The sequence below is a fragment of the Aspergillus novofumigatus genome (genome assembly GCF_002847465.1).
Source record: "Aspergillus novofumigatus IBT 16806 chromosome Unknown P174scaffold_7, whole genome shotgun sequence".
Lineage (NCBI taxonomy): Eukaryota > Fungi > Ascomycota > Eurotiomycetes > Eurotiales > Aspergillaceae > Aspergillus > Aspergillus novofumigatus.
In genome coordinates this window covers 2,099,764-2,126,383 of record NW_020194280.1, presented here as the reverse complement: position 1 = coordinate 2,126,383, position 26,620 = coordinate 2,099,764, and the positions used below count along the sequence as shown (strand labels likewise).

At 51.6% G+C, this 26,620-nt stretch overlaps 11 protein-coding genes across 11 annotated transcripts; 9 read left to right on the top strand and 2 right to left on the bottom strand.

The window, feature by feature from the left end:
* Positions 1–36: 36 nt before the first annotated feature.
* On the top strand, positions 37–10,258 carry P174DRAFT_506779 (uncharacterized protein; the record flags this gene model as incomplete). The annotated part of the gene is made up of 8 exons (XM_024831327.1): positions 37–546; positions 605–3,204; positions 3,267–4,502; positions 4,550–5,246; positions 5,324–6,946; positions 6,984–8,020; positions 8,071–8,215; positions 8,236–10,258. The coding sequence occupies 8 exons, from the start codon at positions 37–39 to the stop codon at positions 10,183–10,185; spliced, it is 9,798 nt and encodes a 3,265-aa protein (XP_024679875.1). The 3' UTR covers positions 10,186–10,258.
* Positions 10,259–11,695: 1,437 nt separating this feature from the next.
* On the bottom strand, positions 11,696–12,661 carry P174DRAFT_444968 (putative flavin-containing amine oxidase). Its single transcript, XM_024828220.1, has 2 exons — positions 12,483–12,661; positions 11,696–12,450 (listed from the first exon to the last, which is right to left on the bottom strand). The coding sequence occupies exons 1-2, from the start codon at positions 12,492–12,494 to the stop codon at positions 12,091–12,093; spliced, it is 372 nt and encodes a 123-aa protein (XP_024679874.1). The 5' UTR covers positions 12,495–12,661; the 3' UTR covers positions 11,696–12,090.
* Positions 12,662–13,286: 625 nt separating this feature from the next.
* On the top strand, positions 13,287–13,722 carry P174DRAFT_286726 (uncharacterized protein). Its single transcript, XM_024821569.1, has 2 exons — positions 13,287–13,342; positions 13,403–13,722. The coding sequence occupies exon 2, from the start codon at positions 13,423–13,425 to the stop codon at positions 13,612–13,614; it is 192 nt and encodes a 63-aa protein (XP_024679873.1). The 5' UTR covers positions 13,287–13,342; positions 13,403–13,422; the 3' UTR covers positions 13,615–13,722.
* On the top strand, positions 13,615–14,375 carry P174DRAFT_424103 (pectin lyase-like protein; the record flags this gene model as incomplete). The annotated part of the gene is made up of 5 exons (XM_024825174.1): positions 13,615–13,762; positions 13,810–13,816; positions 13,868–13,976; positions 14,071–14,187; positions 14,238–14,375. The coding sequence occupies 5 exons, from the start codon at positions 13,615–13,617 to the stop codon at positions 14,373–14,375; spliced, it is 519 nt and encodes a 172-aa protein (XP_024679872.1).
* Positions 14,313–14,862, top strand: P174DRAFT_286734 (uncharacterized protein). The gene is made up of 2 exons (XM_024821570.1): positions 14,313–14,640; positions 14,688–14,862. The coding sequence occupies exons 1-2, from the start codon at positions 14,407–14,409 to the stop codon at positions 14,727–14,729; spliced, it is 276 nt and encodes a 91-aa protein (XP_024679871.1). The 5' UTR covers positions 14,313–14,406; the 3' UTR covers positions 14,730–14,862.
* A 742-nt stretch (positions 14,863–15,604) lies between these two features.
* On the top strand, positions 15,605–17,765 carry P174DRAFT_395263 (glycosyltransferase family 31 protein). The gene is made up of 2 exons (XM_024823674.1): positions 15,605–17,021; positions 17,084–17,765. The coding sequence occupies exons 1-2, from the start codon at positions 15,897–15,899 to the stop codon at positions 17,441–17,443; spliced, it is 1,485 nt and encodes a 494-aa protein (XP_024679870.1). The 5' UTR covers positions 15,605–15,896; the 3' UTR covers positions 17,444–17,765.
* A 582-nt stretch (positions 17,766–18,347) lies between these two features.
* On the top strand, positions 18,348–19,892 carry P174DRAFT_495718 (pectin methylesterase family protein; the record flags this gene model as incomplete). The annotated part of the gene is made up of 2 exons (XM_024830873.1): positions 18,348–19,001; positions 19,047–19,892. 2 exons carry the CDS (start codon positions 18,348–18,350, stop codon positions 19,617–19,619), a joined length of 1,227 nt encoding a protein of 408 aa, XP_024679869.1. The 3' UTR covers positions 19,620–19,892.
* A 273-nt stretch (positions 19,893–20,165) lies between these two features.
* Positions 20,166–21,770, top strand: P174DRAFT_434320 (putative MFS maltose permease; the record flags this gene model as incomplete). The annotated part of the gene is made up of 1 exon (XM_024825862.1): positions 20,166–21,770. The coding sequence occupies one exon, from the start codon at positions 20,166–20,168 to the stop codon at positions 21,768–21,770; it is 1,605 nt and encodes a 534-aa protein (XP_024679868.1).
* Positions 21,771–21,996: 226 nt separating this feature from the next.
* On the top strand, positions 21,997–22,491 carry P174DRAFT_424099 (putative integral membrane protein; the record flags this gene model as incomplete). The annotated part of the gene is made up of 1 exon (XM_024825173.1): positions 21,997–22,491. The coding sequence occupies one exon, from the start codon at positions 21,997–21,999 to the stop codon at positions 22,489–22,491; it is 495 nt and encodes a 164-aa protein (XP_024679867.1).
* Positions 22,492–22,764: 273 nt separating this feature from the next.
* On the top strand, positions 22,765–24,519 carry P174DRAFT_424098 (Zn(II)2Cys6 transcription factor; the record flags this gene model as incomplete). Its single annotated transcript, XM_024825172.1, has 3 exons — positions 22,765–23,555; positions 23,603–24,053; positions 24,106–24,519. 3 exons carry the CDS (start codon positions 22,765–22,767, stop codon positions 24,517–24,519), a joined length of 1,656 nt encoding a protein of 551 aa, XP_024679866.1.
* Positions 24,520–24,566: 47 nt separating this feature from the next.
* On the bottom strand, positions 24,567–26,072 carry P174DRAFT_463390 (pepsin-like aspartic protease; the record flags this gene model as incomplete). The annotated part of the gene is made up of 3 exons (XM_024830259.1): positions 24,567–25,462; positions 25,513–25,852; positions 25,884–26,072. The coding sequence occupies 3 exons, from the start codon at positions 26,070–26,072 to the stop codon at positions 24,567–24,569; spliced, it is 1,425 nt and encodes a 474-aa protein (XP_024679865.1).
* Between the last annotated feature and the right edge of the window lie 548 nt (positions 26,073–26,620).

The window sequence follows — 26,620 nt, the reverse complement described above, 5'->3', positions numbered from 1 at the left end:
GATAATCCCAGAAGCCAAATAGTTAGAATCATCACCATGACTCGCGATTTCTCCCCAAAGCCAGATTCAAGGAATCCACAAGCGAGGTCCCTAAAGAATGGAGCTAAGTCGTGTATCTTTCCAACCCTTAATGATCACACACCAGATGAGGTGCAAAGTCTGGTTTGGCGTGTCCCGTCGGAGCACTTAGCCGACCTCGGTACTCTCTACAAAAGGGACAGCTCTTCTCTGGCACCTCTGCTTATTGCTGCATGGTCGATTACGCTTCATCAGTTTGTCAGCTCGGAGATGCTGTACTTTGGGGTGAATGCTCCCAAAGGAATATCTGGGGGGTTCTCTGGCGATATGGAGGCCTTTGCAGTAATCATCGACCCGGAAGGTCCAATTGAGCAACTGCTTCGAACCTGCAACCGCCAGCTGTCCATGAGCCAGGGTGAAAGTGGCAATTTCCACTTCAATACTGGAGTTTCCTTCATGAGAGGAGACGAGGAGAGCTCATTCGGATCTGAGAGTCCAAAGGGGCAACTTTATGCTAAGGATAACGAGGTCAGTCAAGATCTTGGTTTTCCATCTCTATCAGAGCGCTGATTAGACGTGACGGCAGGGTTGCGACCTGTTGCTTATCGCAAAAGCATCCAACAAGTCGGTCGAATTATTGCTGCAATATAACACCGCAGTCGTCTCCGACCAACAGGCTGCGATCTTAGGAGGGGTCGTGTCTCGCGCAGCTGTATCCCTCTTCAAAGACCCAAACCAGAAGATAAGGGATATAGACTTGCTCGATCAGCAGAGTGAAGAATATATTGCTGGATGGGTTAGCAAGCGGGCGGATGTCGCTTGCTGCTCCTCCATCACTGAGATAATTCAAGGAAAATCCCGCTGCCAACCAGGCGCACCGGCTGTGTGCTCATCGGATGGTGCTCTGACATACGGAGAACTCGAGGAGCTTTCCACAAGGCTGGCTTTCTACCTGAAAGCCAAGCGGGTGGGGCCAGAGGTTATGGTGCCGGTGTGCTTTGAGAAATCGATGTGGGCGATCGTAGCGACGCTGGCAGTACTCAAAGTCGGCGCAGCTTTCGTTCCAATCGACCCTTCTCATCCGCTCGAGCGTCTGAAGCAAATCGTCGCGCAGGTAAATGCAAAAGTAATCCTCTCGTCAGATCGACACGCCGCACTACTGGCGGGAGCCACAGACGACGTGATTGCTGTGTCAGAGGCGACGGCTGCGCGGCTGCCAACGGCTAACCAGATGACATTGCCGCGGGCAGAAGCCCACAACGTGGCATACGTGCTTTTCACTTCTGGCAGCACCGGAATCCCGAAAGGATGCGTCGTCGACCACAGAGCATTGGCAGCTGTCGCAAATCATGCGGAGGCGTTGCAAATCAGAGCTAACACGCGAGCCTTGCAATTTGCGTCGTTCAGTTTTGGCGTCTCCCTTATCGAGATATTCTGTACTTTGACAGCTGGAGGCACCATCTGTATTCCTTCGGACCACGAGCGATTGAATGACCTCCCGGGGGCAGTGCATCGCATGGACGTTGACTGGGCTTTGCTAACGCCTTCGTTGATGGGCTCCGTTGATCCGGACAACTTAGCCGGTCTCAAGACATTAGTCGTCGCAGGGGAGCCGTTGAGGAATGACCTGGCCCGATCTTGGGCGCGGAGAGTTCGCTTAGTGCCGGCGTACGGGCTGACGGAATGGGCAGGAATATGTACTGTTCAGCATGAGCTGGATCTGACGGCAGCAGATTCGAAGAACATCGGCAAGTCGCCTAGCGCGAATCTATGGCTGGTCAATCCCCACAACCACCATGTGCTCGCTCCAATCGGGGCCGTGGCCGAGCTGCTAATCGAAGGGCCCTGCCTGGCACGAGGGTACCTCAACGACGCCGAACTGACCGCCATGTTGTTCATCAAGAATCCCCCATGGCTGTGCCTCTTCCGATCAGACCGGGAGACCAGGCTCTACAAGACCGGCGATCTCGTCCGCCATAGTCTTGACGGCAGCCTCATTTACATCGGACGAAAGAGCCTGCAAGCCAAGATTCGTGGGCAACGGATCGAGCTGGGGGAAGTAGAACACCTGGTGTGTCGGCACTTTGCTGGGGCCACCAAGGTGATTGTTGATGTGGTAACCCCGATCAGCGATACCCCGTCACCGATCTTGGTGGCATTCATATACTCCAAGAATGGCCGAGCGGCGCCGAAAGAGAACGACCGGTCCGGCTCTGCCGCTCTTTTTAACGGGTCCGATGCCGATTTCCAGTCGCAGTCCACCAAGACCGACTCCATAATACGCGACTACTTGCCCCCCTACATGATTCCGCATCTCTATGTTCCCCTGCAACACGTCCCTCTGACGATTACTGGGAAAATAGACCGGCGCAGGCTGAGGGAAATCGCTTGTTCATTGACATATGAGACTCTTGCGTCGTATACGCACACCAGATCAGACCCAGTGGCCCCAGATTCACGCGCGGAACAATGTCTCCATCGACTGGTCTCAGATGTCCTCAGGCTCCCCTCTCAAAGCTTCGGCGTGAACGAGAGTTTCTTCCGTCTCGGTGGGGATTCTCTGAAGGCAATGAAGCTAGTCACACGATGCCGGGCGGAAGGCATCTCCATAACGGTGCAGGATGTTTTCCGCGAACAAACCGTAAGCAGACTTGCATTGCTTGCGGGCAAGCATTGCGGTACTGTAGCGCGGCGTGACGACGACTCGGTAACTAAATTTAGTTTGTCCGCTGTCCAGCAAAGCATGATTGTGGCCGGAGAGCAGGAGCAGAGTTGGCATTCACCAACAGCCTGTATCTTTCTCCGGCTGAAAAGGCGCGTTGATCCCACTCATCTAGAAAATGCTATACAGCAGGTCGTCCGCCGGCATCCAATGCTGCGCGCGAGATTTACGCGTGACCGGAACGGCGCTTGGGTTCAGTGCGTTTCAAATGCCGCCTGTGAGCCCCAGGGCGGCAGTTATGAGTTCGCCAGCTGTACCGTGTCTACGATGGAGGAGGCGCCGGAGATCCTAAAATCAAGGGGGAAGATTTTAGACATCGAAAAAGGGCCTGTATTCGGAGCGTTACTACTGAACTTGGGCCAAAGTCAATATATGTCGTTCGCAGCGCACGTTTTGGTTGTCGACCACACTTCTTTGAAAATCATTTCAAAGGACATTGAAGATTTCCTGGACAATGCTTCGATGTACAAGCCCAAGCCCCAACCCCTTGATTTTCGGGAATGGTGCTGCTCGGATATGGGGCGAGACATGGGCAACACAAAATTCCCGCTCCCGCTCCCGCTCCCGATCCTATCTCGCCCACGGTCATATCTAGCCAGCAACCCTCTCCATGGACTGACGATGTCCCGCCAGGCCACGGTCACAGCATTACACGTATGAGTGTACTCGTTCCACCGTGCCTCCTCGGCGACGCCACTAAGGGTCTCCGGTTATCCTCCAGTGTAATCCTACAGGCCGTGGCCCTCCACAGTTTCCAACGGGCTTTCAAGGACCGGGAACTGCCGCTATTGACCGTCGAGGAAGACGGACGAGGTCTGACATCAAGTCACAAGGACTTCTCTCAGACCGTCGGCCAGTTCACTACGTATTCGACCCTGTACGTGCAGTCGAATGGGCAGCCAAGCTTTGGTGAGATTCTTCGCCAAACAAAAGAGAGCTACCAGCAGGCTCGCAACGGGAAAACGATGCATCTAACCCCCAGCCCTGGTCGGCAACCCTTGCAAGGGAATTCGATGCGTACGCCTCAACCCAACATACTCTTCAGATTTCTTATGCCTTCCCACGAACAACAGTGGAGCGGTGCGATCTTCGAGCAGATTGTCGTGCCGAATAAAGCTTGCCTGCCCAATGAACAGCTCGCTGAGGGAGTAATTATAACAGTATCGGAGACGGACAACGCTCCAAGAATGGTCTTCAGTGGGACTCCAGGCACAATCTCCAGGACAGACCTAGATGGCTGGGTTCAGGAGTGTAGGCACACTATTAACGAGGCCGTGAAAGTATTGGAAGAAAAGATCCCCATCTTCACGCCCTACGATTTCCCCTTATTGGCCTTGACCAGAGAGGATCTTCAGGATTTCCTACATTGCCGCCTGCCGGCAATTGACATTTGTCCTAGTGACGTTGAAGCAGCCTACCCGTGCTCCCCAATCCAGCAAGGGATGTTGATCAGCCAGGCACGGCAGCCGGAGCACTATCAGGGGCTATTCCTCTGGGAAGTCATCTCCGCTGGCGGTCATGTCACCGTCGACACGGATCGACTCCTGTCTGCCTGGCGGCAGCTAACGCGCCGTCATTCCGTCCTGCGGACCATATTCATGGAAGGGGTCGGCGCCTCCCCGTATATCCAGGTCATTTTGAAGGGGCCGACGCTGCGCGGACCGCGGTCCTTCGATGCGCCGATGACGGCGACGCTCGCTCTTCTCTGCGAGCCAACTGGCAGATTGGCGGACACGGCCGAGAGTCGCTACCCCGGTTCACTGTGTGTCAGACAGGGCACCGAAAACTGCTGGTTGCCGTGGAAATTAGTCACGTGCTGATCGACGCAACTTCGATAGAAATTCTGAAACGGGACTTGGCACTGGCCTACGATGAGAGATTGCCCACCACGAGCGGAGCACCTTATAGCGACTACGTCGCATATGTTGAGCGCTCTCGCAGTGATGCAGCTTTGGAATATTGGCGTGACTATTTGAAGGATTGCACTCCGTGCTACTTCCCACATCTTCGGGATGGATCACACCCTGGCGGCCTGGCTGCCGAACAGCAGTCCGTCATCGTCCCGTTTGAACATGCAGTCGAACTGGACGCATTTTGCAGGGGAACGGGGCTTACAATGTCAAACGTGGTCCAGGTCGCCTGGGGTCTGGTCCTGCGAGCATTTACAGGTCTAGATTCCGTCTTGTTCGGCTACGTGAGCTCTGGGCGAGACGCTCCGGTAGCCGGGATCGAAGCTGCGGTCGGACCATTCATCAACATATTAGTCTGCCGGATCGACTTTGATCGATCGGCAACGCTACTAGAGATGGTACACAAGGCTCAGCGGGACTTCACGCGGGGCTTTTCATCGCCGCATTTCTCCCTGGCAGAGTTATTCCATTCTGGTAACGATGGGAGCCACAAGATGTTCAACACCGGCATAACGTTTCCACCGGAGCTACAAGAGAGCAGACAGCACGAGGGGTATATTACCTTCCAAGAACTGGAGAGAGTCTTACCGGATGAGGTCAGTATCTCCTAGGACTTCTAATCCCATGCCCAGGTGAGATCGATAGGAAAGCGCTAACAAGGAACGGGAAATAGTACGATATCACTGTTGAATGCAGGTTGAAAAATGGCAGCTTTACAGCATCGCTTCTGTATTCGCCGTCCACCTTATCCGAAAGTCAGGCGATCAAGATGGCGCACAATCTAAACCAAGCTATAGCTATCATCATCCAGCAGAGCGGGATGCAGGCAGTTGCGCCGTTACTCAGCGACATGGACAGGCGACAACTTGAGCAGTGGAACGGAATAGTGCCAGCGCGGGTGGAGCGGTGCGTGCACGAGCTGATCGCGGAGCGGCGCCGGGCCCAGCCGCACGCCCCGGCGGTCTGCGCGTGGGACGGCGAGTTTACGTACGGCGAGCTGGACCGGCTGTCGTCGGCATTGGCGGCGCACCTGGCCAGACTAGGGGTTGGCCCCGAGGTGTTTGTGCCGCTGTTGTTCGAAAAGTCGCGGTGGACGACGGTGGCGATGCTGGGTGTGATGAAGGCGGGCGGGGCGTTTGTGCTGCTGGATCCATCGCACCCCCGGGCGCGGCTGGCGACCATCTGCCAGGCCGTATCGGCGGGCGTGATTGTCGCATCAGTACTGCAGGCAGCGACAGCAGAGCAGTTAGGAAAGCAGGTCCTCTTCATTGGGCCTGGCAACCTAGAAGATCTTGCTAATACTGCTACATGGGTCGGTCCCCGGGTAGTGCCGGACGTAGCACTATATGCGGTATTTACCTCGGGTTCGACCGGCAAACCGAAAGGTGCTGTTGTCACACACGCTGCGTACTGCACAAGCGCCATGTCACATTCCCGAGCGTTCGGTCTCTCTGCTACCTCGCGCGCATTCCAATTCTCATCCTATGCCTTTGACGCGAGCATCGTGGAACACCTGACAACCTTGATGGTTGGAGGGTGCATATGCATCCCGTCAGATGCAGATCGTCAAAATAATATAGAGGTCGCGGCTGGGCGGATGGGCGTAACGTGGGCAATGGTCACACCGTCCACATCGAGGATACTGCATCCAGCCAAAATCACGGCTCTCGAGACCCTGGTCCTGATCGGGGAGCCAATGACGTCGAGCGATATCAGCAGATGGGTTGGACAGGTGAACTTGAAGAACGGATATGGTCCGGCGGAATGTTCAGCATGTTCTACTGTGCAGTCAGTAACTCAAAAGGGTTCTGACGCAAGAAACATAGGAAAGGCAACGGGCGGTGTCTGCTGGGTGGTGGACCCGCAGGACCACGAGCGACTACTCCCAATAGAAGCGGTTGGGGAGCTGCTGATTGAGGGTCCGATCGTCGGCCGCGGCTACCTCAACGATCCGGAGAACACAGCGACCGCCTTCATCGACCCGCCGGCCTGGCTGTGCGAGTTTCGCGCCGCCCACCCGGGAAACCGCGGCGGCGACCGGGTGTACAAGACGGGCGACCTGGTACAGTATGCGGCGGACGGGTCGCTGCGGTTCATCGGGCGCAAGGACACGCAGGTCAAGCTGCGCGGTCAGCGGGTCGAGCTAGGCGAGGTGGAGAACCACACGCGGGAGTGCTTCCCGGGGGCGCGCGACGTCGTGGCGGAAGTGGTCCTCCCTGCGGAAGAAGGGCGGGCACCGATACTGGTGGCGTTTGTGTGGGTCAACGATGACGAGGACAGGATGGAGGACATACTGGTCCCCCCACCGACGGCTTCCGCGCGGCCGCCCACAGGGCCGAGGCGGCATTGCAGGATGCGGTGCCGGCGTACATGGTACCGGCGGTGTTCCTTCCCGTAGCGGGAATCCCGCTGACGGCCACGGGGAAGACCGACCGGCGGCGGCTCCGCGAACGTGCGGCGGCGCTGTCGCGGGCGGAGATCGAATCGTACAGCGTCGCGGCGGGGGCCAAGCGCGCCCCGCGACGGCGGCCGAGCGGACGCTGCAGCGGCTGTGGGCGCGTGTCCTCAATCTCCAGCCCGACGCCATCGGGGTCGATGACAGCTTCTTCCGCCTCGGCGGTGACTCCATCACCGCCATGCAGCTCTCGTCCCTCGCCAGAACGGAAGGCTTTACCTTGAGCGTGTCTGATATCTTCCATTATATGACCATTGCTGCTCTTACCCCTTTCGTCGGGATGGATCGTCAGAGAGCGCTCGACGTCCAGGAATCAATCGATGTTCCCTTCGACCTGTCTCCCATCCAACGCCTGTTCTTCGAAGTCATGCCCAATGAAGCCCACTACTTCAACCAGAGCTTCCTGATCCCACTGGCCGCGTCGATTGCCACCCAAGACCTTGCACGCGCCATCGGTGCCATTGTCGATCGCCATTCCATGCTACGCGCTCGCTTCCGCCAACGCAACGATGGCGGTTGGAGCCAGGTAGTCTGCTCCGATGTCGAGTCCAGCTATCGCTACCGCTATTCCATGGTCCCCTCGCTCAGAGAGGCGCGAGACATAATGCACACCAGCCAGCAGAGCCTAGACTTCCGAAACGGCCCGCTGCTGAGTGTTGATCTTATCGACCTCAGTACTGACCAAGAGCAGTACGTCTTCCTGACGGCACACCATCTTGTCGTCGACCTTGTATCATGGCGAATCATACTGGGGGACCTGGAGGACCTTCTCCGGAGCGGTCACATTTCGGGCAGCAGACCCTCCCGTTTCAAGCGTGGTGCCAGCTTCAGGCAGACTACGCCCGCGACTCTCTGGACCCTGCGCGGGCCCTCCCCTTCGCGCTACCGCATGCCGCAGCTGACTATTGGGGGTCGGTCGATCACCTGAATCACCTGAACACGTGGGATAACGCCACCCACGGCAGCTTCACTGTCAGCGAAGAGGTCACGGCAACCCTGTTCGGCAAGGCCAACGACGCCCTCCAGACCCAACCAGTGGAGATCTTCCAAGCTGTGCTCTGGCATGCCTTTGTCCGGACCTTCCCGGACCGTCTGCCCCAGCTATTTACTGTGAGGGCCACGGACGGGAGCCGTGGGACCCCAGCATCGATCTGTCTCGGACGGTAGGATGGTTTACCACCATGTGGCCGTTGTGCATCGCGATGGACGGCGATAATGACAGCATTGTCGATGTCGTCCGGCGGTCCAAGGACGCGCGGCGACGGACCCCGAGCAACGGCTGGGCCTACTTTGCATCCCGCTTCCTGAACCCCGACGGCCAACATACATTTAACATGCATGGTCCGGTAGAGATTGCCTTCAACTACCTGGGCCTGTATCAGCAGTTTGAGCGGGAGGGGGCTCTGCTCCGTCCCCGTATCACCTTGGAAGATCATATTCCCGATACAGCAGGGGATGTGCCACGGTTTTCTTTAATTGATGTGACTGCTGCGGTCAATCGGGGCTGCCTTCAGTTTTCATTTCACCATAATAGACATATGAAGTATCAAGACGGCATCCGCCGGTGGATCATGAATTGTGAAAAGTCACTCAAAGAAGCGACTGATACGTTGGTAAACATAGGCCGAAAGTATACGTTGTGCGATTTCCCACTACTTTCCCTGCCATACAAGATGCTTGATCCGCTCGTGGACCATATACAGTCTCGGTCAGTGGGGATGGATGACTCTTGTCCCCACATACCCAAACAGCACTTTGTGTCGATGAGTCACACAACAGATGCACGTCTTGATTCCTACGCTTCGTCGCCTTCACTTATTGAATCTGGCAACATTGCTGATATTCTTCCGGCAACTAATTGTCAAATATGGTTCCTTACTCAGTGGAATTTCTCTTATTTCTCTTTCTCAATTTATGGGCAGATAGACTCGGCTCGTCTCCGCTATGCAGCACAAAGCCTGGTTGAGAAGTATGCGGCATTGCGCACCATGTTTTGCGAATACCATGGTAGCATCTTACAGGTTATCCTCAAGAGAGGCTATGCAGATTTCGATCACGTCCGTACAGACAAGCGTCTGGATTCAATCCTCAACGATTTGTCTGATCAGGATATGGGGCAATCCCCGTTTTCTACCATACCTCTACTCAAAGTCACCCTTGTCTCAAGATCTTGTGAAGAACACACGCTTGTTATTCGTATGCACCATGCTCAATTTGACCGATACTCCCTACAGCCCGTTTTCCAAGACTTGGCTGTTGCCTACAACGGTGGCAACTTGTCATTATCAACTGCCACTTCGTTTTCAGAATATGTCTATTACTGCCATCAAGCCGATCCTGAAGCGGCGAATCAGTTCTGGAGAGAACATTTACAAGGCTCTGAAGCGACAAAACTTCCCTTTTTACTCAACGGAATATGTGACGATCTTATACCCATTTGCGAAAGCGCATCAATCGACCTTCCACACCCACCATTGGATATGACATTTCCCGTTCTGGTAAATGCGGCTGTTTCTCTCGTCCTGGGAAAGCTAGTGAACAGTACCGACGTTGTATTTGGAGTGATTGTGAATACACGAAGTATCCCACTTCAGGGCATTGAGACTATCCTTGGCCCTTGCCTCAATACCCTCCCATTTCGAGTCCGTCTGAGACAGTACCATCTTGTGAAGGACCTCTGCATCCACACACAGAAGCAGTATGCAAACATGTTACAATATTGCTATTCAGAACTACCAGATATTGCAACGCTAAGTACGCGCGGGCCGATCAACACAAGGCTCAATTACATTGTTAATAATACACACGCGTATGGGGGTACTGGGCTTGTACCGCTGAAAGACGTAACGTGGTCAGAGTCGTCGGTATCTGAAAAAGTCGACTTACCAAACCAAGTGCTTATTCGTTCTGCTACTCTTGGAGGAAGGTTGACAATCGAGGTCCTTACTTCTGCAGACAGCCATTCGAGGGAAGACTTGTCTGAGTTTGCTTCGGCACTTGCAAAGAATGTGCTCTCTACTGTTCAACAGTTTTGCGAAGATCCGGAGTCGGACCTTTCGTCTATAGTGTCGCAGCTATGAGTGCTGTACTTTCCCTCGCAAACTTGCTCAAGTACTGTATTCATCCTAGCTATTGAAAACCACATCTTCTTCGCCGGGTTGACGCATATACTTAACAGCATAAAGAACTACATACATACTAAGGAGGTATCTCGGTATGGGCTTTTATCCCGATACCAAATAACTATAGCGACGCGGAATTCTAGGTCAAGGATAACGAGAGGCAACTAAGCTACCAGCAATCTTCCCGAGTCGCTTTCTCGACTCCCTCGTATCGAAATAGCAGTATCATAGCCGTAACTGCTGAAATGGTGCCTGTGGTGGTTGAACTGTATAGTAGACTTTCGGAAACTGATGCTAAGGTTGATATCGCTGGATGGAGCTCTGAGAGAGAGAGGGCGGTACTGCTAAGGTAGTTACAAGAGCTGAGATGCTTAGTTAGCCCTTCCTTATCTAGCCATGGAGCCGCGAGTGGGTTACATCTATAGAGTGTATTAACTCTACTGGATGGGCGCTTCTGCCATACATTATCTTTAAGGGAAAGGCTAACGCGAAGTGAATATTTAGCTGATACTGGTGAGAGTATGATGCAAATACATGAGGTCAATGATAAGTACTTGGACTGTTAAGCTGTATGCTAAATTACAAAGGTCCTTCTAGAGCTTGACTCCAGGATGAAACCATGGACTACCCTTCAGCTAGAAGCTGAAAACTTTGCGAATACTCCTCAGGGAGCTACTGTTAATAAGTTACTCTGGGTTTATATGCTCCTAGTGCTCTAGATGTATTTAGCATACTAATGATATCCACAGCATCCATTCCTTCATGGAGGTGTGGAGGTATGCTCTCTATAACTATTTCCTATCCTTCTGAGGCCCTCTATTCAACTGCCTAAAGATTCAAGGAAAGACACACTGATACAGTGGCTGATAGAATGTTGAAGCCTTGTTTTGTGTACTGCCTGTAGTCGTATTCCATATATTTCATAGTATTACTGCCGCCTTCACTGGAGGCCAATACTTTGCCTAGCGTCGTTGCAATCAAGCTTCCTTAGCCATATAAGGTCCATCTATACGTGAAATAATTTTTCCATGCGCAACGCCCTAAGAATAAGTTTTTTTGACTCCTTGATTACGAAATCATTATGTGCATCACCCAACATGTAAGGGATCAAAGCACAATTTACAACTTATGATACTCTATTAGTCAAGTAAGGGCTGATTCACAATATGCAACAGGGGTCAGTTATGTATGTTAGCTTGGTACTTTAGTCAAATCCTTAATCCCTGCTTATAATATTCCCACCTAACAAAGAAATTTATCACTCTAGTTCCTGGATGGCTGTTATTACACACTTATGGTATTATTTGGTGGGTCCGCCGAAAAAATACATACAGTGATGGGGTAGCCAATTAAGTGAAGTATAGTGGATCCACCATCCATATTATATTGTGTCCAATACTAGAGGGCTATTGGTTTTAGCCTAACAGCCAACATCTCAGCCATGTCACAATGAGTTTCTTACTGGATTTATTGCATTGAAAGACTCTTTTCTATAGAACGCTGAAAACTAAATATCCTAGATAAGTACACAATATCCATGCAAGTAATCGCACGCCCAACAAGTCCCACCACCACGGTCCACGCTGTTTGGTTTTCCCCTATTCCCTGTGTCCCTGGTCCCTGACGTCCAACCATCATGCTACGCCGCCTGAGGGCTACCCCGACCTTCAGGTGTCTATTTTGTTGTGGCACTGCCACTAGGCCGACGCATATGCACAAGGCCTGGTCGATGTCCTGTATGGGCCAATTCAACCCTTCTGATATCCAACCGACGAGATGCCTCCACACAATACCAAGGCCAACGGTCACTAGCAGATCGAAAGCGGCTCCCGACAAGTTCTCGTCCAATTTTTTCGGGCCAAGTTAATGAGCAGCCGATGCTTCAACCTCAAAGAGGACATGAGGATCAAACAAGGCATGTACTGGGATAAGGGTGCTAGGGGCTCGGTACTCGGAGCCATAAAACTCCTGCACGGCTGATCGCAGGTGTTGCAACTTGTCTTTGTCGAAATCCTTTATGTAGTACCGAACCTTGGTCACGTCTCTGGGAGCTGCACCAACCGACTCAAGTGCAGCCTTGAGGTTCGCAAATGATTGGCGGACTTGCTGATCAAACTCTTCAGAGATTGTACCTGCTACCGTATAGCCAACTTGGCCAGCGATCTCGATTATTCTTGGCCCCGGCTTTGTGATGGCAACATGAGCATAGCCTCCTCCGGGGGCCTGTGGATGGTAGCGGGGTTTGAAGTTGTGACATTCTCTGACATGATAGAAACGCGGAGTCGTAGGTTGGGGATTTCAGTATGCAGAAGAGTCTAGTTGTGAACTCGAGTGGATGATGGAAGGGTTGTTAACTCCCATGGCTTGCCTAGCCTGCCTTATGAGTAAACTGAAACGCGCTAACACACTTCTATCGTGTTTATTCTGTTTGCATGGACTACTCTAGAATCTCATGGCAGTCACAATTGTCTTGAGATTATATGGAGTGGGCAATATAACAATGACTCATCCGGTACTGTCTGAACTATAGGCTAATGACGGCCATGCGGGCATTGCAAGCCAAATCGGGTCGAGAGGTATTACAGTAGCAAAGCCAGTGCCCATAAGCAGGAGCTTTCAAGCCAAAGCTTGTTATCGGCTGCCGCCGCTCGAAGTCTCGCCTGTGGAATCGCTGCCTAATCGCGGCTAGCATTACGCCCTCACCCTTGCGCCTGCTGACATCGATCGACACTCCTAGAGTTGCATAACCAAAGCACTAGAGTCAATCCCAATCCTCACTGAACTCGCAGCGTTTGAATTCAGTAGTAGTTTATATATATATATACATATAAATGTATGTATGCATGTATATAACCCTTTAATAATTATTATAAGTTAGGAGTATTTTTAACCATCACTTATTCATGTATTATAACCTATTAAAGCTAGTATATAATCTCACCTAGGTTAGATTTATTAAACTACTAACTATGAGTTTTAGTAAGAAAATCTTATTAGCTAAACTATATAAGGGCTCCATGCATTTTACAAATGCAACCTGGGCAGTTGTGTTGTTTTCGGCAAAGACAAGCTGTATGCCATTGGCAAGGCGACGGATATCAGGTTTCTAAAGCAGGTCGGTATCGTTATATCTACCACTGCCCGAGATCCGTATGAGCTTACATATACGTGGTAGATGTCCAAGGCAAAATCGTCATGACCAATGATATTCATTATTGGCTGGCCCATTCCTTCAAGTACGCCTTCCAGGACAGCTCGAGCTTCGTCCTAATCGGAGGCACTTACATCAATATCTACGGCGCCGGGGAAATCTATGGCAACCGTCAGGCCTGGTGGGACGCCAGGATGAACAACAAGTCAATCCAGCGTCCTATCCCGGTCACGTAGATGGATTTCCATGGCGGATCTGTGTCCAACATCACCCTCCGCAACTCGCCGAACTGGTTTCAATTGGTGTATAACTCGAGCAATGTCGTTTTTGATAGCATGTATCTCAACGCTCCATCAAGCAATAGCAATCCTACAGCTAATTCAGGTGAGTTGTCTACCTCTTACGCTACACTCCGGAACTAATTCTGCTAGATGGATGGTATGTTTGAGGTTGCTTGAAACCAGTCTTGACTAGCGCTTATAAACACAGGAATACGTATCGGTCTGATAACATTGTGATCCAAAACTCTCGCATTTTCAACTCCGACGGTGGGTCACTGTATCCGTTCAATGATGATCTGCTGACATGGTTGGACTGTGTATCATTCAAGCCTAAACGGTACGAATATCCTCGTGCAGGTAATATCTCTCAAGCGTACGTTACCAGAGTATAACTGACTCACCTCCGGCAAGAATCTGTACTGCAAGGGGTCCCATGGTATTTCCGTCGGTTCTCTTGGCAAATACGTTGGTCAGGTAGACACTGAGGACAATATTCTGATCTATAACGCTTCTCTGAACAATGCCTCGGTACGTGATCCGCTACCATTCTACAGAGCATGAAGAAGATGACTCGTCAGGATGGCGCTCGTATCAAAATCTGGCCTGGAGCAACTGGCAAGTCCACCAACACTGGCGGCGGCAGTGGCTGGGCGAGGAACGTGACCTACGATGGCATGCACAACTATAACAACGACTGGGCTATTGAAATGACATAATGCTACTTTGCTCCTAACCAGACGGCTTGCAATGGGCATCCGGTATGTTCGATCGCTAGACATACAAACTCGCCTGATCGGTCATGAGCTTCGCTCATTGTTGAGGATATTCTGTTCAAGAATTTTGACGGCACTACCAGTAGGAAGAGGGCGCCTTATAAATGCTACTCTTGTCTGCTCTAGCCCAGATGTATGCAAGAATATCCGCGCTGAGAATATCAGCGTCGTCAGTCCTTCCGGCACCGACGATGCCATTTGCACTAATGTAAGTCCTCGCGTTACCTGAAGTAGACCCTACTGACAACCTTACAGATGGGTCGATCCCTTCTCGACCTCCACTGTGCCAAGGGTTGAGTATTATATTTGTGGAGCGACCTGGCCTTCGATGCACTTTCGCCGTTCCTGCATATTTGAAAACGAAGCAATAGTATGAAGTCTGATGTGTATCAATGATTCCTGTCGCTAACCCTAGCAACTATCACGCAATGCAATTAGTTATTTTTTGTTGAGATTGGCTCTTGGCGGAGTGAGCCGCTGACTTGTTCCTCATTGGCTCTCATAGGTAGTCATGGCAGATAACGATCTGATAGGGTGTGCAGCCCCAGGCTCCAGCGCATTCACCTGCCGCTCAGCAGAACAACCAATAGTAAACACGAACCTCCAAGCCCATTGAGGCTGCTGGGGCTTATGTCGGTCAAACTCAGACTGATCCACACAAGACACCCTTTGGCCCCCAGCGCCAGTTTCCCACTGTAGAAGTCTGAATCAACGGCCTTTTACTTTTATCACCGCGTATCAGCCAGTACCAGGGTCCTATCCATGTGTTCCTACGGCTTCCCTTAATTAATCCATATTGTCGATTTGCTGTCCGCGTTTTTGTCTTAGTGTCTGCCTGTCACGATGTAACGTAGGGCATGGATTATCCGCACTAACGTTGACTGACCCACAACCGTGTTAGGCCGCACAAGCATCCGTTCGAGATTCGCGACGACAACTCGCTGCTAATACATGTTAGTTTATTACTGATAACAGGGATTCGAGATTGAAGTGGACAGGAGATTTTATCTAGGCACTACGCTGTCACATTGATCATCTGTGTCAGAAGGAACCGAGGACAGATCCCATGTCCGCAGGCCAAAGGGAAAACAACAAACTTTCAGAGTGACAGAAATTTTATCTAATGACATGTCAGCCACGTCATTGACATGATTTCAATCCCAACCGTATCTCTAGGATCAGCGGCCAGTCACAGGCCAAGGTAGTGTTGGTTCTTTTTTAGATTAGATTTTTTTCCCTTGTACCTTTTCTCATTTCAAACTCACTATTATTATTATCACGGGCCTGCACACGCTTTCCTGCTAAGCCGCAAACAGAAAGAGCACTAATGCATGGCCGATAGATCATCTAACAGGCGTATTATATAGAAGGGACTGGTCCCTGACATCTATCGGTCTAGATCTGACACTTTCCTGTTCTCCTGAATCAGCGCGTCTCTTACATGCATTCCCATGTGCCTCAATAATGCAACCCCGCGTCCTGACTGCGGCTTTTCGCGGGACATTCTCCTTTGCGGATCGCATCTCCGAGTACTGGAAATCATGGCCCAAGAAGAGACAAAAGCACGCTTTGGTGGTCATCGTGACAGTGTTTATGTTTTGTCTTGGGCTGAAACTAGGATCTGACCTGTTCTATGCCCATTATTGGGATCGGGCGACAATATCCAGCTTCCCGAATACGCCCTACGTTGATTATTGGGAGTGGGAGACAACGTCCCGCTTCTCGAATGCGCACGGCACCAATGAAACCCAAGAGAACAGTGGTGGCGATGACCTTTGCGACTCCTTCCCATCATACCACCTCTCGCGCGTTCAAGTTGTTCTCAAAATCGGCAGTACAGAGCCTCCTAATCGTGTTGATACCCATCTGGCCACTGTTACCCGCTGCATAACTAACCTCATTGTCGTCTCCGACCACGAGTCGGAAATCAACGGTCATCACGTGCACGATATTCTCGCAACTCTGCCAGAGAGTTTCTGGGGGAATAGTCCCGACTTTCAGGCGTACAGCGCGCTCCAACGCGGCGAAGTCGAGACGGTCGGTGGTTCTCAGGGCTGGACACTCGACAAATACAAGTTCCTGCCCATGGTCGAACGCGCTTATGAAATGAATCCCACTGCTCAGTGGTTTGTTTTTATCGAATCTGATACATACGTCGTGTGGGACAATGTGTTTCGTCTTCTTGACCAGTTCGACCCGTCTGTTCCATTATACTTTGGCTCCCCGTCTCCGGGAAAGGACGGATCTTTCTTCGGCTATGGGGGTGCTGGGTTTGTGCTGTCAACTGCCGCGGTCCAAAGGCTGGTGGCTCGTATGGCGGAAAGCAATGGCGTGTACAGTCAGCCTTCGTTGAGTCAGCGCTATAAGGGGCTGATCGATAAGGATTGCTGCGGTGATTCAATACTTGGATGGGCACTCTACCAAAGTGGAGTGAAGCTCTCTGGGATGTGGCCGATGTTCAATCCACATCCTGTGCATGGGGTTCCATTTAATGAAAACCATTGGTGTCAGCCGGTGATCAGCATGCATAAATTATCCTTGGAAGATATGGCAGGGCTGGCGCGGTGGGAGAATCAACGGGACCGAAAGGTATGTTTTCTTCCTTGCCCTCGCGGGTATATCACCAGCAACCCCTAACATTGACACTCTAGCTTCCATTGCTATACGCCGACCTGTTCGAGTACACAAAATTGGGCGCCATTGACTACAAAACGGACTGGGACAATGGCGACTGGGGCGGATGGCAAGAACCGCCCGAATCACCCGGCCATAAGTCTGTTGAAGCTTGTGCGGAAGCATGCCATGAGCATCCCCAGTGTTTCTCATATACCTATGTCCATTCTGGCCGCTGTGTTTTTGTTCCATCCATGCGACTAGGCGCGCAAAAACCCGCCACAGAAGACACGACCCTATCAGCCGGGTGGGACCTGAAGAAAATCAAGCAGTTCCGGGATACCCACAAATGTCAGCGACCTCAGTGGGTGAAGCCAAGTACGGACCGCATCTTTTGACGAATATATATGACTACCTACCCTTGCTGCTACAGACCCTTCCCATGTCGGCGATCTCATCATATTTTCCGAACATCGGCGGACCTCGATCTATGAACCTGATGACTACCCCTGATGAACAACGTTATTTGGCAACGATCACGGACATAAATTTGTCTCAATGCTAAACAGATGGTCGGAGAAATGGCTGCGATATAGGAAGAATGCCCAAGGCACACATCTATTTTATGTATATTAGAAGGAGCTGATGCATTCCATGACGCAGCGCTTGCTCAGTCCTAGTTTAAAATTTCCAAAAAAATAAAATAAAATAAAATAAAATAAAGTGATATTATTCAGAAACTGTAACTTCTTGTGTAATATCTTCTCGCAGCAGACAGTGAAGACATATTGATCACAGTATACCTTGCTGATTGCCCATCTCGCCTATATAAAGATGATCTTCGAATATCCGAGTTGTAGGCATGCCTTGGGTACCATCATTTCGATGACCCGAGAATGCGTAGTCTCAACAATTGCAGGTCATCTTCCTTCCTGCCAGTCGACGACTTCTAGGCCGGTTAATATCATGATCTATCTGAGACATTACTGTACCCACTACCCAGGTTACTTGAAAATCGTTCTATGACTATCATCAGTCAACATGATTCGCGGTGTTTAGGCGGGGTACTCCACCGGGAATACAAGCTCATTGGAGGAATAATTCCAAGACTCGTAAATTATCCGGGGATGAAGCCTTAGAAAGCTTAGGGAATCCTAGGAGGATCTATAGGTCATTCCTTGGGTCCACAAAGGATATAGCTTCATTTTGACTTTATCCACGCTTTTCCAGGGCCTTTTATGAAGGGACAATTCCCCGCCGAGATGATTGTGCAATTGTTTCACTGTCAAGACAATAGACAAAATGAGGCCATCTTCCGCTCTTCTTGCCCTGGGCCTCCTCCCTGAAGCTCTCGGCAAGGGTACTCGACCTGCAGAAACATACAAATCCTGCCAAAGGATCACTCCCGACCCTCTTCAGGGCTGCCCCCATGGCACTCTGTTTGTCAGCCAGACAGACCGTCGAGCTCAGTTCAAGTCTATCCAGGCGGCCATCCACTCGCTGCCCAATGATACCTCTTCCCATGTCATCCTTATCGGCGCTGGAGCCTATGTGGAACAGCTCAACGTGACACGCTCCGGGCCTCTCACGCTCTTGGGCCAGTCGAATCGCCCCTGGCAGCGAGAAAGCTATGGTGATATCGACACCAACAGCACCGTCCAGAACGATGTTCAGATTTACTGGAACGCAGCGAACCACAATGCCGCATTCCCGGACAATGTCTACACCGGCGTTCTGACTGTCGGTCCAACTTATAACGCGACCATTACCGGCGCAGGCCCAACAGGATACCCGGTGCCTGACAACACCCCTTTTGGATGCTCCGACTTCCGCGCGTACAACATTGACTTTCGCAACGAGTATGTTCCATATTCATATGGACCTGCCCACGCTGTTGGGTTGGGGTATGCAAACGCTGGGTTCTACTCTTGCGGTCTCTACAGCTACCAGGATACTGTATGTTGTTAACGAACATTGACAGGTCACCACTGACGAATATAGTTATACGTTGGCAAACTTGCCAATGCTTATTTCTACGACAATGTCATTGCGGGTCAGACCGACTTTCTCTATGGCTTCGGCACGGCATTCATCGAAAAGACAACCCTCTCCCTGCGCGGATGTGGTGGCGGCATTACAGCCTGGAAGGGCACCAACACCACTTTCGCGAACAAGTACGGTGTCTACATTGCCGATTCCCAGGTCATCGCAGTCAATTCCTCTATTGCAAATGATATCAAGGGACGGTGCTCGCTGGGACGCCCCTGGAATAATCTCCACAGATCAGTCTTTATGAACACATACTTCGACTCCAGTATTCTCCCTGGGGGATACACGGTATGGAAGGGAGCACCGAACAACAACTTCAATAGTGAGACCTTGATGGCCGTTTATAGTGCCTATGGGCCTGGATACAATCAGACGGCGGAGAAGAGTGGCAATGTTACCCGGATTTTGAACAGAAAGGGGGTGACGCCGTATGCTCGTCCCATTGATGTGTTCATGACACCGGAGGGTCATCAGCCTAACATTGCTTGGTTGGATCCGATCGCGGCGAGCACCGGAAGGCCTTAGACCCGTAGCTGGATGGCACTCACATCTGATGGAATAGCCTTCCGGGTTGGGTCCAGGTGGATTAGATGAAGTGCAAAGTTAGCTTTTGTCATCGCGGCGATAGCCTCAGTGCCCCTCAATGTACCCTTCTTCTTACATGTCTGAGCTAATATATACTATGATATGTGTCGAATAATGACCCGTATCGCCATCGATGACATGGCTGTTACCTGCCGTCGCTCCGACTTGCGTCCGCCTTGTCTCCGAGTAGAGCCCGATTTGCATAGCCGCAGCCAATGGGAAAGGAGAAAAGCATCGTTTGCCCGTGCGTCTGCAGGACCCCCACAGGGAAATGTGTGGGGTAAAACAAAATTCCCCAGATCATGCTGCAAGGGTCCTGACTATTCTGGCGCTCGAGAACAAGACGGAACTTATGATATGCGCATACACTGAATATAAATAGTGTCATATGTCCGGGATCTCATGCATGTCCTCCATCTGCAGGCCAGGCTCATCTAGCACTCGAGTGTGCTTTGCTGGCCGTCTTCCTAAGAATTTAGTCGCGACATGACCATGTCCAGCAATCCAGACGCTATGGAGGGAGAAAAGCCCCGACCCCTCGTGGAGGGCAAGAAAGCCGCCCGCAAAGAACAGTCCATGACGCTCTGGCAAGCGGTGCGCTTGTATCCCAAGGCCGTGGGCTGGTCTGTCCTCCTCTCCTCGACACTGATCATGGAAGGATACGACTTGGCCCTGCTCGGCTCCATGTACGCGTCCCCAGCATTCAATAAGAAATACGGGGTTCAGTCCGCGTCCGGCAAATGGACGGTCCCGGCCTCGTGGCAATCGGCACTCTCGAACGGGGCCCGAGTGGGCGAAGTCATCGGATTGCTCATCAACGGTCTGATTTCGGAACGACTGGGATACCGCTGGACAATGGTTTCTGCGCTGGCGGCAATGAACGCCGTTATCTTCCTCTTCTTCTTTGCTGTCGATATCAAAATGCTCCTCGCTGCAGAGATCCTAGCCGGTATTCCCTGGGGCATCTTCCAGACTTTGCCCGCCGCATATGCCTCCGAAGTGTGTCCGGTGGTCCTCCGTCCGTACTTGACGACCTTTATCAACATGTGCTGGGTGATTGGGCAGTTCGTCGCGGTGGGTGTGAATCGCGGATCCATACAGAGAACCGACCAGTGGGCGTACCGGATTCCCTTTGCAGTGCAGTGGGCATGGCCACTCCCGATCCTGCTTGGCATCCTCTTCGCACCCGAATCACCCTGGTGGCATGTCCGACGGGGAAATCTCCAGGGTGCTAAACGGGCCCTGCAGCGGCTTACTTCATCCAACGATCCGAACTTCGACCCTGACGAGACCATCGCCATGATCCAGCATACGAACGAGCTAGAAAAGGCGCTGGCGAGCGGCACAAAATACACCGATTGTTTCAAGGGGGCGAACCTGCGCCGAACAGAAGTTGTCTGTGTCGTTTGGCTGGTTCAGACACTGTGCGGGCAGAACCTCATGGGCTACTTTGCATATTTTTGTGTCCAGGCCGGTCTCCCGACGGTGCATTCCTTCGATCTCTCGCTGGCGCAGTATGCCCTCGGCTTCATTGGGACCGCGGGGTCGTGGTTCCTAATGACCTACACCGGTCGTCGCACACTGCATGTCTGCGGTCTGGCAAGCTTATTCACCCTGCTCGTCATCACAGGTAGTCTTTCTTTTGCGCCGGGAGAAGATAGCACAGCCAAGTGGGCGATTGGTGCAATGTTGATTATCTTCACCTTCTGCTACGACTTCACTATCGGACCCGTCACGTATTCGCTGGTGTCGGAACTGTCGTCCACCCGACTCAAGGCCAAGACGATCGTGCTGGCGAGAGTCGGATACAATGTCAGTAACATTGTTGTCAATGTACTCACAAACTATCAGCTCAACTCGACGGCTTGGAACTGGGGTGCCCGCAGCGCATATTTTTGGGCGGGAACATGTCTTGTCTGCTTGGTTTGGTCGTACTTCCGCCTGCCGGAGCCCAAGGGAAGGACTTATGAGGAACTGGATCTGCTGTTCGAGCAAGGAGTGTCGGCGCGCAAGTTCAGAGAGACGGTGGTTGATCCTTACGAGGGCGAGGAGGAACACATGGAGGTGCGAGAGGAGCATCACAAGGACTAATCAGATTATATAATATATGTCCATGATCTGAAGTCAAAGTAATCAATGCCTAGAGAACTTGTGTGTGGCCTGATGTACCCCTGCATAGCGTTGCATTAGGTCTTACGCTGGCCCCACTGGGTCCCTCGCCTTGTTATTTAATCCCGCTCATCCTCAACTCTCCTGAATCAATTCTCTACTGGACTGTTGCACAGACAGAATTAAGCGCCAAAACCGAATAATTAGCATGGCCTCCGGACTTATCTTCGATCCCCTCCAGCTACTCCGCGTCGCGCCATTAGCCACCAGCACAGGCAGCCTCGTGCATGCCCTGGTTGAGCTGTTCTCCAACTCGGCCTTCCTCCAACCATCTATCCGCAAATCTTCCGACGCTGTGCTGCCGAAATGGTACTCGTACATCTTCAATCGCCAGATAGTCTCCGTCCTGGCCCTTAATCTAGCCACCATCTCCACCGGCGTATCGAACATTTTACTGAGTCGATCGCGCAGTGCCCTGCCTCTGTCGCGCACAACATTCTACTGGGCCGGCGTTGCGAGTGCGGTAGCGCATCTCTTCTTCGTGCCGTTTGTGGCGCCTCGGATCCAACGTATAGTCGAGGACAGCAATGAGAATGGAGCAACTGTGGAGATGGAAGAGTGGTTGGGATTTCATCGCATTAGGATGTTAGTTGCAGATCTACCAGCGTGGTTGGCATTTGCAGGAGCTGTCATGGTGGTATAAGCATCTATACAATGGAATATGTACAGTTTTTCATGCCTAGAAGTTTGTCAAGGCTTCTGAGATCGGCACGATATCCACAGGGACTAGCAGTATTTGATTGCAAGTCCAATCACTGTAAATCTCACACCAACGTTAGGAACTTAGGTCTCCTTTCATTGCCTTTATATGGGTTATTCTTGGCGTGGGACGACTCGGAAAACCCCCACATTCTCTCCGTTTTTAATCCTCCCCGCAATTTCTCTTCAATCTTGCAACTAGAAATCAGACCTAAAGATGCCCCGCGACACGCAGATGGTCAAGCAAGCGTGCGATGCCTGTCGACGGCGTAAAGTCAAATGCAACGCCCAAAGACCCTGCAGCCAGTGTCGATCGGCCAGGCTAAGCTGTCGAACATCGCTGGTGCGACAGAAGAAAGGACGGCAAGGCCAGTCGGCCAACGTTCTCTCTGAATTGCGTACACAGAATGCTCAAGGCAATGAGCCATCTAACCCTACGGCAAGTCTAACAGTGGCTACTCCTGTTGTGAATCCAACAACCAGCGCACGATGTCGATTTGCACGCAAGGAAAATGTCCTTCCTCGGGAGCTTATCCATGACTGCTCCGAGTACTTCTTCACGCGCATGCAAGGTACAGTTCCCATTATACAGGCGGAAACCTTCCAGAGATATGTCGAGCAGATGGATCATTGTATCCACGCGTATTGCTTGGTGGTTTCCTTTTGTGCCTTTGTCATGATGCAGACGGGGTATTCCTCCTCCCAAGCTGCAGGCTCGAAATGGGCCCAGAGTATGGACGCCGGGCGCGAATTGCTTGATGAAGCAACAGAAGCGCGAAAGCATCTTGATCCGCTCACTGTTCCTGTCCGGCAGAGCATCACCATCGCGTTTCTTCTGTACGGCTGTCATATCGCGTTGGGGAATCAGCGCCACGCGTACTACTTCCTACGGGAAGCCACCACCTTGTACACGGCTGGCATGTTGGATACTCAGTCAGGCGCATTGGACGGCGATGAAGACGATTCCTCTTCCGGCAAGTTCTTTTGGCTACTTCTGATTTCGGAACGGTACTTTCCCTCATTTGCCTCCTGTAGAATAGTCCTAATTCGAACAGAGCCCATGCCATCCGACGACACCGGCCCGTCACCCTACAGGTCACAGCCAACAGTCCAACTCTGCAAGATCCTTCACCTGAAGACACATCCGGTATCGGATTTCGCTGTCTGGCCGACCTCTATCGCCCATTTGACGAGTCGTTCCTCGGACTGTGGAATGGTACTCATGCCACATGCTCCCGCGAGTCGCTCATTCTTCTCGACAAACATATTTGCGCTGCAGTTCCCCCTAACCTCGAGCTTCCCGATATCCCAATGGCGGACCTCCGTGTCTCGCAGCAGTGGCTGCGAACCATGATCTGGCAATTATCCACCACCGCGGGCTTTCTGTCCAGCAAAGCCAGCCATCCGTGCATGGAATTTCGATATCCGCTACAGATCGCCCGCGATCTGTCTTTGGTGACGTGGAAGCTGTCAACGCAGAGTATGGAAACTCATGGGATTGGACTGGTTGGTGAATTCGTTCCCCCTCCGTACAGAACAATTCTGATTAGCGCGACAGATTGAGAAAATCTTCGAAGTAGCCTGCACCCTCACTGATGTAATGGCTTGTCTATCGACGGCGGGACTGCGCTCGTCGGGGTTCAACTTGGGCCCGCAGGATTACCTGAAGCATTTCTTCTCGCTTGTGAACACTCTCCCTGGTGGCCGACAACGGTTTCTGCCATTGTTGTTGACAAAGGTGGGACAGACATTGCCGTCCATGCTGCAACCTATCACACAGCACCTGAATCTCCCAGCAGCGACCGTGGAGGCTGTTGTGCCGGCCGAAAAAGCCGACTCAGAGGCCTTTGGCGACATGTGGCCGGATGACCAATCGTACAGCGACTTCAACTATGCTGAGATGAGTCGGATCGGCGACAAGACGCCAGAAATTGATGAAGCGTTTATGCAGTATCTGCAGTCGAGTCCTTGATATTCTATATCGATATCTCTCGTAACATCAAGGGACAAACAAAGCTATCAAGGAGCGGACATAAGAGAGACAATCAAGCCAGCAAAAAGCAACTTCACATCCATCTGGGCATTAATCGCTATACTGGCATGGTTACCCTCTCTTCCCGTCGTCGAAGGCACTGCAGTCGGCATATTCACCGCCGTGGAAGCCGGTGACAGCACTGGAGTCGCACCGGGCACCGCATCCTTGCCTGTCCCGATTTCAAAGATGGCATCCTCCCCGGGATTGAAGTTTGTGTTGGCCATCGAGATCTCGCGATTGGCTAAATCAAAGACGACATACGTGCTACGGAGAAAGGTATCGCCCAATACAGGGATTCCACTGGTACTTGTATAGATACCGAACACGCACAGCACAGTGTCTCCGTCCATATCGATCCCGTTCAAAACGAGCTCATGGATACTGACATCGATCCGGATACCGGAGAAGTCGAACGTCAGAGTGATGTCCCTGTCTTTCATGGAGCACGGGAGAACGGGGACATTGTACTCAGTGTTATGTGTGACTCCCAGACCAGAGTAGATCTTTATGGTGAGCGATTCGGGCAGATAAGACACGCTTGCTCCTGAGTCGATGGTGACAAGAAGGGGGAACTCGGTATCTGGATATTTGGTGGTTGTGTTTGACGCGCGCTGTTGCAAAGCAAGCCCGGTCAATATGACACGGAAGAACGTGTACACGCCGCCAGTGGGCTCGAGGGGAATTGTCTGGAGCTGTCCCAGATACTTTGCCGCGTTCACTCCTCCAAAGAGAATTGTCCCACTGTGCGAGGTTACGTCCTCCATCCAGAGGCTGTACGTAGCCGACTTGATGTGACCAGCTTGCACCAGGGCTTGAGGAAAGTTGGGATACTCAGTGTGAGTAGCTTCAAGCGCAGGAAATCCAAGTCCCAATGTTCCTCCTGCATTACAGTCAGTGCATGTTGGTTTGAGCATGTATGGAGAAGCGTACGATTTGAGGTGCTCTCCTCTGCTATGCCAAACTGAAATTGACTCAACATCACTCCCCCAAGCTGAATTGTATCTTTGACATAGTCCCCCGTCGCCATCGTGCCATCCTTATATGTGATGTTGAACTCGTGGTTGAGGAACGTGTAGGTTCTCGATGAGCTATTGTCATAGATTCCATACCGTTCGCACTCATTCGCCATGTTCTGGCAAAAGTTCGATGAGAAGATATTAACCCAGGTGTCGCTGCTTCCAGTGTCTAATACCACGGCGATATCTTGCTCTGAGGTCCCAACAGTGACATTGACTGTGTATAGCGTCATGGCATCCTGTGGTGTTAATTTCTGGTGTCAAAGGCAAGTCAAAGGGACATACCTCGTTTAGTGTCCCTTCAGATAGTATCGAGTCGCGCCTCGATGGAGAGCCATGTATTTCGACGATGTCATCATTCCGTTGCCGGTTGAATCGAAGCTCAACGACAGCCGGGTTATCTCCCTTGCCAAAAGCAATGGCATTACTTGTCTCAATGGCAAAAGAGAGCAAGGACAACAGTCCCTTCCTCATGATGTATATTCTCCAGCTATAAGCATAATGCACTGGCATAGGCCACTACATATCTCGTGGCCGATTGGAATCTAGCTCTGAACCAGCTTGCAGCGCAGCGTTCAAAAGTTTTCAAGGCAATCAGGGGATTTTCAAGCCTCGCCAGGCAGAACTATTATCAATGTTACATCGTGCTCATAGTCGATTAGAAAGACAAGGCTAGAGTGGGGAACCAACATGTATACTTGATCTCATTGGGAATGAGATGCGGCGCTGTAATAAAATGACACTAAGCGAAAGGACACTAACGCTTGCCCCTGGTAGATAGTGGACCATGGGGGCCACGAGTCAGAAATCCCATGAATCAGTCGTCAAGTCACCTTGGGTCACGATATTCATAAGCAGTCCCTCTTCAGTGGCATGAGGCTGTTCTTCCAGACACATGGGCCGCACGCGTATAGCGGTCAAAGAAAGATCATTGCCGACCAGATACTAACATAAGTAACATAATCTGCAGCAAAGGAGAAGATATTCTCCAGCCCTCCGATACTCCAATCCAAATAACACCG